The 10,000-nt window shown below is 40.3% G+C and overlaps 1 protein-coding gene across 2 annotated transcripts in view; it reads left to right on the top strand.

Moving 5' to 3' along the window:
- Positions 1-6,796, top strand: part of LOC122255164 (uncharacterized) — a 30,704-nt gene extending 23,908 nt beyond the window's left edge. For both annotated transcript variants that reach the window (XM_043019118.2, XM_043019195.2), the window contains exon 5: positions 4,932-6,796. In XM_043019118.2, the coding sequence (XP_042875052.1) occupies positions 4,932-5,285 (354 nt within the window). In that variant the 3' untranslated portion in view covers positions 5,286-6,796. The remainder of the gene's footprint in view (positions 1-4,931) is intronic.
- The last annotated feature ends 3,204 nt before the right edge of the window (positions 6,797-10,000 follow it).

A 10,000-nucleotide genomic window follows, 5' to 3' on the forward strand; every position in this document is an offset into this window, starting at 1 on the left:
TCATAAATCATGTCCTCTCTCTTCTCACTCCCTCTTTCTGCCTCGATGCCGCAAATACTAACAAACGATGGAATGCTTCCCCATTATCAGAAGGCATAAAAAGGGGGGAAGAGGAAAGGAGAGAGAGAAAGAGAGATAACAACACTCCCCATCACTTCCCAAAAGCCTTTGAACACACTCAAACCCTACCACATATTTTGCCCTTTACTTTGTCGCCTGTTTGTGTCCTTACATTCTTTGTGTACGAAGAAAGGAAGGGAGTACAAAACACGTCATTATATCACGGCCCAGGAGACCCTGTAGGGGGAGGGGGAGCAGGAGAAAAAGGGGGGAGGGGACGTATCTGTGTGTGCGTGTGTGTATTCGTGTGAGTATACTGATTTACACCCCCTCTCGCCTCCTCTTACCCCACCCCCCTTTGCCCTCTTGACGGTCAGATCGGGAGTGAGATAGTGGCATTGTTTGGGTTAGTGAGCATGAGTCTCATTTAGAAGCCATTAATGGTCGTAATGTTGATTCTTTGTGATAACCATCTCGCTACTGGTGGATGGCTCGCTTTGTCACCTTTTCCTAACCAGGTGGCCGCCAAGTCAGGTAACAGTCGCTCTCTTTCCTGCTTTTCCCTTTTTTCTCTTCGTGAATTTTTTTTCGTGGTTTTCATTTTTTATTTTTTTATCAATCCTTTTTTTCTTTTGATTGTTCTCTCTCTCTATCATCCATTTTCTTTCCCATTACCTTCCTTGGTCTCTCAAGTATCCAGAATTTTCTTCTGTTTTCTGGGAATTCAGTCTGAAATTCCTTATGTGTGTCCTTGGGAGGAGAAAATCCTGAGCGAGCTTCCCTCCCTCCCTCCCTCCCTCCCTCCCCATCCCCTCCGCTCCTTCCTTCCCTTTCAAAAAAGTCTACAATTACGCATTATTAAAGGAATGTTCGAAGGAGAATTAATCACCTTGGCGTGAGGACCTACCACCCTGGTCTACCACTAAGACTGGAGAGCCTGGCGCAAGTAACCCTCTCCCGTGACCTTAGGCTTGACCTTTTGACCTGTTCGTGTGCGGGACACCTGGAAGAATTAAGATTGGAAGGAGAGATAAATTGATATCAGTATCCCTGGTTATTATCATTGACTCTGCTCATATTACACGATTAAGGGGATTGTCTCTTATCTTCGTCGGACATCTCTCTTTGAGCCGAACGGTATCACGAGAAAATTGGTGAACTCTCTTTTAATTACGGGATTATTTGTTTTTGTGTTTAATTATACCGTGGTTATATTCCCTGGTTAATCCGGGAGTTTTATTTATTGGTAGAAGGATATTAGATTTGGTTTATAGTGATTATGGCCATGATTAGAATAACACATTTTTAATACGTTTCCTCGCACATACACAAGCACACGCACACGCGGAAACACACACACACACACTATCCCATTTTCCACAACCCCATCTTAGTAATGTCCGTTTTCTGTTGGTTTTCCGGGTCGGCCCTGCATTGTCCTCGGGTCAGATGAGGTCACTCAACCGGAACAAAAAGAAGCGGGTAGTCGTTCCCTTGACCGAGTTTGTTTGCATTTTAAGCCAGCGAGTTTAGAGGGACAAAAGAACAATGCCAACACAGGCTTTAGAGTAAAACAAAAGCCTAGGTGTGTCCCCTCACTTGTAGGTTTGCGAGGACATGCACAGAGGGGGTTGAGCTCATTGGTAAATACTTGTGGAATGAGAGGCTGGCGGATGGGAAAGGAAAGTGAACCGTATGTGGGCATTGGTCTCTGTATTTCGAAGGTCTGGTGTTTAGCGTTTGTCTTGTTTGTTTGGAGAGAAAGCAGCGGTAGTTTGAGAGTACACGCTGATTGTTTGTTCAGGGAGATGCGAAACTAATGTATGACTAATTGGGCAGCGATGTTCCTGCGCGAATTTAAGCTTATTTGTAGTTTATCTCAGCCTGTATGCACGTGATTTCTCTCTCTCTATATATATACATATGCCTTATCTATTTATATCTATAACTATGTTTTAATTTATATATCTATCCATAGATATACTATTTATAAATGTTCCTTGATCCACAATCGACCGTCAATAAAACATTAACTTCAGCGGTGATGACACACGACCATAAATCAGAGAGTTGCCGATCCGCAAAATGACACGAAATCCTCTCTAATCCTAATCCACCCACGAAAAAGGAATTTAATCCCACAAATCCCTGCACATAGAATGGCAGGACACACGTATACTATATATAGAATGATTCGCATACAAGACCTAAAGCCTTTGTGAAAGAGGGAAGGGGGCGAGGGGGTCTAAGACAACACGAAATCCTGAAGACGCGAAGAGCTCCGTCTTGGTCCTTTTGTTTCCTCTAATCTTCGGACGGGTAAAGGTCCGCCTGTCTCCGTGTCTTAAGGAAGGGAATTGTAGCATCAGGGATTTTCCATTTCACAAAGAGATGCGATACTGATCCTCAGCCCCTTGTTTCTTTACGCTTGTCAACCTACATATATATGTAAACAAACTTTGTCTGTCGCATTGTTGGAATCATTGTTGATAACTTGTCCCTCGCGTTTCTTCCGAGGAAAAGGTTGACGTCTTGAACACTGATACTGGAATTTGTAATAAATGCTAGGTTTCGCAACGTGAGATCTCGCTAATAGGATCCTGATATTCGTTTTCAGATTATAAAGAGTTTTTTTTTCGTGTGGCTTTTTTAGCTGTTAGCTGAGCATGTCCAATTTAGGAAGTACACAGGAGATCGGAGACTTAAGAGGTATAAACGGCCTCCTCGAAAGATAGGAAAGGAGGTGGGTGGTCTTCTGTCTGGATTATTTACGGTTACGGCCAAATACTAATGAAATTCACAACCAATGCGGTATTTCTGCCCCAAGTCACAAAGTAATTTAACCCCCATTGTTAAGACGGCAGTGTTACATGGCCGAAGTTCCCGCGGAAGTTACGTTTTCAAGAGCGGCGAATCGAGTAGACGTTGGAATATTACAACACTGGTTTTCGTTGTGAATTATGAAGTAATGAGATAAACGAAAAAAAAATCCTGAATACTACACATGGAAAAGATGGAATAAAAGTTCCCATCGTCAATTTCGAAACGCGTTGCTTAACTTAACATTTCTTCACCGAAGAATATGCACGTAAAAGCTTACAATACCACTGGCCATTATCAGCGTCGAACACGTTGCTCAGTCCAACAGCCATCTTTCCTCGAATGCTTTCCATTTTACAGCCATGACAAATAATGCAATTGGAACTCTGATGTGGGCAATTAGGCAACTCTTTACAAATACTAATGTTAGGCATAATTCCGTACTTCAAAGCCCGATTGGTAGGGCAGAGATGTTCGACTGGTTTTATACCTGGGCCGATTACCATCATAACTAGTTATATTGGTTAATGACAGGCTGGTTGGCCAGTCTCTCTGTTAGCAGACAGTTAACAACCACTTTCCTCTCATGAGGCAGAAACTATGATGTATGTTTTAACGGTTAAATGTCTTTTCCTCCCATTTTTCTCTAATGGAAATTGACGATGATGGATGGATGGGATGATGGAATGATGTAATTCTTTTGTGACGTAATTCACCCTCCTGTGTGTGGATAGAGAGGCCTGGTGTGTAGGGAGAAAGTCGAGAGGAAAGGAACGTCGCTTAAACAGCGTAATAGAGCATATATTGTGAAAAGTAACGAATTAAAGGGAGGTAATGTATATATGGCTAGTATTAAAATACCGATAAATAACTTACTGTGATTTCTGAACGATTAAGAACACAGAAATTACCAATAGAATCTACCATTCAGTAATGCATGTGCCATCGCATTGCTACAAAAATCAGATGTTTTAAGTTGTAGATTTCTTGGATTTCTTGCATAGTGTCACTACCGGGGATCTTGCTTTACACACAGACTTGATAATTTGGGGTCACGCGTTCCTCGCGTGGCAGGAGGTCAAAGGGCACATTGGGCAAGTGTGTGAAACTGGGAGAAGGAGAAATGGAATCTCAGGCCGCAAGGAAAGCCCGGGCGACCGCCTTCCTCAGTTGAGAAAACGATGGAAAAGGGTAAATGCGACAATAAAAGTAGGACGGCCACCAAGAATCCTCTGAAATACTCACATGAAAAGGAACTTATCACACAAAATAAAACAAAGAGAAAGCATTAACACCTAGCATAGGAACATAAAAACTTATAATCAGATGCTTACACATCGCAAGTTTCATACTGGCAACTGGTACCAGCAGAGACAGTGGTAGCAACTCACGGCTACGGAAGCCTTGGCGAGGAGCAGCAGTCTCCAAGTCTCTCAAAGGCTGGAGGCTGGAGGTGGGTGGGTGGCAAGGAGAGTCTTAGGCCTAGAGACTGGAAATAACACGTCCTGTCTGTCGCAGCGGTCTGTAATTACCGGTCCGGGCTGTAATTAGACGCGACCCGGGTATTCAACTCTTCTGGTGGCAGGGAGGCATCCTTGATAATGACGGGGCGGCTGGAAGGCGCGTGATGAACGGACCGACGCCATTAGCACTACTCGCTCTTTATCATCCGCCGCTGCATCTGTTCGTCCGCGGTTCTGCATACTCGAGGAAGCAAATAGGGAGGGGGGGGGGTTAATATGGTGGACATGCGGGTCGGCACGGCGATTGTGAGAGGGGAGAGTGTGTGGTGTCGATATGATGTATAGGCCGATTGTGTTACGGGGATAAACATGAGTTGATATAAATTTTGTGTAATTATGTTGTATCATATCATATAATAACGATAACGTAAACGGATGCATTACGTGTGATATGAACCAGATACAGTAATTCAGTTACTGTACGTACATCGTAACAACACACGACAGCAGTAACAGTTTTAGCCATGATTATGATGATGCGCCCGCAAAATCTCCATGCCTAACCCTTTTCTTTCCTTCTCCTTGCAGAAAGAGTTGTCGCCATGCCGCAAGGTGCGACACAAGCAACGCAAGCGACGCAACCGAGTGGACCTCCGAGGTGCGTTGGACGCCAGGGAACGTTGCGAGTTCTCCATGGACGACATCAAGAACCAATCGCAGATCACAGTCGGAAGGAGAGCGTACCAGTGCATGTTGTACGAGGACCAGACTATAGGCTACACGTACGTCTCGGCGGAGAAAGGGGATAAGTTCCTATCGGTGAGAAACGGCAGAGTGCAGAAGGTCCACAAGAAGATCAGGGAGAAGCACAAGAGACTGTACCGCATTTCTTTGGAAAAATTGAAAGGATTCGCTGACAGCAGCAGAAGCTGTGCTCGCTGAGCCTTGCTTAGTGTCTCTCGTGGTCGGCAAAGAAAGGACGCTCAGTGGCTGAAATTCAGGACGAGAGCTTCGTCAGAGCAAGTCTACATACAGCGTTCTACAAGGTTGGTACCTCGTTTCGGCATCCACGCCCCCCACCCTAGAGGAAGTCAGTAGGTCGGCAAGAATACAAGGAATATCAATGCAAATTGGCGAAATCGATATTTTTCCACGTCGTGATCAGCGAGAACTATAGGACGAAGGGAAAAAAGGAAAGAAAAAGCTACAGCGCCTACGCGACACTGCTTTAACGCAGTAGCAGGCTGAGAACAGTTCTTCGTCAGTGCGGGAGCCACGCCACGCCCTGAGCGACGCCCGTGGGAAGCTGATGTACTTAATTCGGAGGCGGCGGCGGCGGCGCGGCGGAGGGAGAGGGCCGCCTGTCATTCTGCCGCGTCTCGTCGCGCGGTCACGGCGGCATCCTCGGCAACAGATCTGAAGACGGCAAGATGGTGTATAAACACTGTATAAAACTCTTATGCTAGTCCCCACACTCTAGGTTAACTATATAGTCTAGTAAAATGTATTGTAAATATCTTCTGATCAGATTATACTTTTTGTAACAAGTTATTTTCAAGATTGCATTATATTATGCATTTCACTAATGATTATTTTTATGTAATCCTTTTTGATATCTTGCAAATGCAGAGCAATGCCAAAGTATTTAACAGTAACCATTCCATGTAAAGTGTCCCATAGCTGTAACCTATCTTTCTACAATTGTTAGTCAAGCACAGGATGTGATGTGATGTCAAGGATATATATATACACCGATTGTATTCTAGTTATTATTGTTTTTTATTATAATTTTCATTGAGGGAAGTTCATTAGGAAGAAGAGAAATAGGTACTCTCTGCCTCCTCAAGCCTGATCACTTTCGGCTGATGTTCGAAGCCGCTTTCCTCTCGCTCAAAGAAGACGAAAGTGCGCGTCTCACCTTAATGGCTCCCAGGCCAGTAATTAAATCAGGTAATTAGTGGTCCAGGGAGCCATGTGGACGGAGAGGAGGGAGGTGTAAAGTGATGGGCTGGTGAGCAAGTTCGCCTCTGTTCTACTTTTTTCCTCGTGTTTTCACCCTTTTTTACACTCAGGCCGTCTGGAAACGGAGAGAAAATCAACCAGAAGAACAGTCCGACATCCTGAGCATTTTTGCTAAAAGGGGAAACGGAAACGCGCTTTATTCACTCTTAGCATGTGACTCTACCCATGAGTTTGTATATTGTACAGTGTCAGAGGTACAAGAGTTTTGTGAAGTGACGGAAACCTTTGGAAAGCAAAATGAGGACAGTATGCATGCTATGTAGAAGTGTTATGCCAGTATTTCAAAAACAAACTTACGGTATTGATAGCTATAAGTGTTTTCCCAAATGTGAAAATTTGAAAGATATCCAAATAAATTTCTTTACGCGGACAACATTTTACACTTATAAACATTTATATATATATATATATATATATATATATATATAATTATATATTATATATATATTATATATATATATATATATATATATATATATATATATATATATATATTTCTTGATAATTATCCATGAATATTATTCACTCTGTTCTTCACTACTTACTATTAAGATGGCCTCAGGTAAAGGTGCGAGGGGGAAAAGGGGTAAATGTTGCCTTTATTAAAAGATGATTTTCAGGGACAAATTTTGTATATGTACAGATAATGAGAAAATGTGTTGTGTGCCCAAACAGCCGCGATATTTAACCTGATTCCTCGCACCATTAGAAACACTGTAACAAGTCTCATCACGTGCTTCAGGCCTTTCTTTGACAGCATTATTGTTTATAGAAGGTTGATAGGAAAGGAAAACATGCATGGGAAGCCTTGTGGAGTGATTTGAATAACACTGTGAATAGAAGTGAAGGACGACTAAGATTGTTTCTGTCTTATATCTTCTATATTTTTCTATGACGAATCTCATTATTATTATTATTGTTATCATTCACAATCATTTTGCAAAGGAGTATGACAAATGTAAAGATTCTATGGGAGGTTGTGTCCAACTGACTTTGTTGAAAATTGATGATTCTTTTTCGCTTGTTGTACATTGTCATTCATCATTATACTGGGAATTGTTAGGCAGTGTGTTTCCAGATTTGTTTTCTTAGTCTCTCGGAATCAGGAATTAAAAAAAAAGAACAGTGTGGACTTGGAAACCTCGGTAGGAGAGGCGATGTCGGATGCCTTTCAAAACCCAGTTGTGAGTAGATTTATCATCAGGCAACAAACATTCGCTGATGCCACGTGTGTGGTCATTTTCTCCTGTAATCTTGGTAGGCCAGTTTCATGAAAGGAAGGAGAGAGAGAGAGAGAGAGAGAGAGAGAGAGAGAGAGAGAGAGAGAGAGAGAGAGAGAGAGAGAGAGAGAGAGAGAGAGAGAGAGAGAGAGAGAGAGAGTATTTCGAAGAATATGACGGTAAGTTAAAATGGTCAGGAACCCAGGATGCTTTTCTCCAGCTGCTAAAAGGAAAAAGGGGAGAAGGAAGGGGCGGGGGGAGGGGGGAGGGGGTACAGGTGAGAATGGGAAGTAAAGAACCTGTATCCATTCATACCTTTCACTACAATCAATTATCTGGTAGAAATTGACACCTTTTATAAGCCTTTGAATTGATGGATTCCAATCGGTTTGCGGTTTGTGGCGACAATTCGTTCGGTAAATGACATGTTTGGTCTTGGTTGGCCGGCCTTCAGGCGCCTTCGGGTTTGAAAAGATCTTTCCGCCTTAAGTCCGTGAGAAGTCGGCCTGCAAAGAGCATTCTGTGGGGGATTTTGGCTAATAAAGGGAATTTGGATCCATCAATCTCCTTGATATATTGGCTCAGGAGAGGAGGGGGAGGGGAGGGGAGGGGTGAGAGAATGATTTTCCATTACTTTGTCAGGCACACGGACACAAAACTGCATTTAGTTTTAGGCTTCGACGCATAGTATACACACGACAGACCTAAAACAGAGGTTGTATTGCAAAAAAAAAAAAAAAATCGCATGTGTAAATGACCAACTGTCGGTCATCTAAAAAAAAAAATCTTTGATGGACAGTTGAATTTCCATATTGTATGAATGTACACACACACACACACACACACACACACACACACACACACACACACACACACACACACACACACACACACACACACACACACACACACACAAAACGCCCAACCTGCACAACTTTGGATGACGCGTTGGACTTTCTAAGGTTATTTTCATTGGTCAGTTAAGCTTTATGTAACATATCCCTTTCCCACACTCTGTACTCCCTTTCAAGTTTCTCACTAATATGTTTATGACGATAAGATTTTTTATTTTCATTTTGTGAATATTTTTTTTAACATTATGTGATTTTCTATTACATGCAGTAATAGATCCGATCTTGTGAATATAAAACAGATGAATATTATCAAGTTTTTTATTTGACTTCATTTTATTTTCTGTATTTTTGTCAGATACACATTCCTTTAATCTGCCTATGTATATATGTAAATATATGGTATTTATTTAATTAAACACAAAATCAACATTTGTTATTTTATTAAGTCACCTTACATCAGCATTGAATAAACAGATGTAAAGGAAGGAAAAAACACCTTTGTTCTCAAGTATAAAAGTATAGACTGCAGAAGTGATGGAAACGATACTTATGGTGATAGCAATAATGATAAAATGGTCATAATGATTCTAATAATGATAATAAGATCAGCAATATTAATACCGGTAACAAAATGATAAAGATAAGAATTGCAATGATAACAGCAACAGTAATGACAATAATAATAAAATTGTCAATAGTATCTATAATCATAATGATTATCATGATTCTGATAACGGTAGGGATAGCCACAACAGCATAGTAATGATAATGGTAATGATCATTCAAAAATAATTAGAATAAAAATGTCTATAATGATAATGATGAATACAATAATGATAACGTAAATAGTGATAATAGTAGCAGAAGTAATGATCAAAATGAAAATGAAGATGATGTCGACAAAAATGATACTAATGATAATGAAAATAATAAGGATAGTGATAATGATAATTACAAAGATAACGATGATGATGATAATAAAATGATAACAATGTTAGCAATGATAAAAATGATGAAATTGAAACTAATAACAATAAAGACGACAGTAAGGATGAGGAAATGGATATTGATAATAAAGATAAGTCACAATAATAGCGATGATGATGTTGACAGTCATGATAGTATTAATGATGATGATATTAATGATAATTATGATAATGATGACTATGATAATGAGCATGATAATGATCATAGTAATGATAATGATAACAATAATAAAGATAATGATAACTGTAATAATAACAATAAATATGATAACAATAACAACAATGATGATAATGATGATGATGATGATAAGAAGGAGGGAAGGAGAATTATAATGATGATAGTAATAATAACAATAACAATTATAATAATAATAATAATAATAATAATAATAATGATGATGATAATAATAATAATGATATTAGTAACAATGATAATGATGATGATAACAATAATAGTAATAACAATGATGGTAATGATAATATTGATAGTAATGATAATGGTGATAATGATAATGATAATAACGATAATGCTAATGAATGATGATAATAATGATAAATAACAACTGCAACAACAG

The sequence above is a fragment of the Penaeus japonicus genome, unplaced genomic scaffold (genome assembly GCF_977035675.1).
Source record: "Penaeus japonicus unplaced genomic scaffold, GWHDUDI00000001_assembly GWHDUDI00000029, whole genome shotgun sequence".
NCBI classification, from domain to species: Eukaryota; Metazoa; Arthropoda; class Malacostraca; order Decapoda; family Penaeidae; genus Penaeus; species Penaeus japonicus.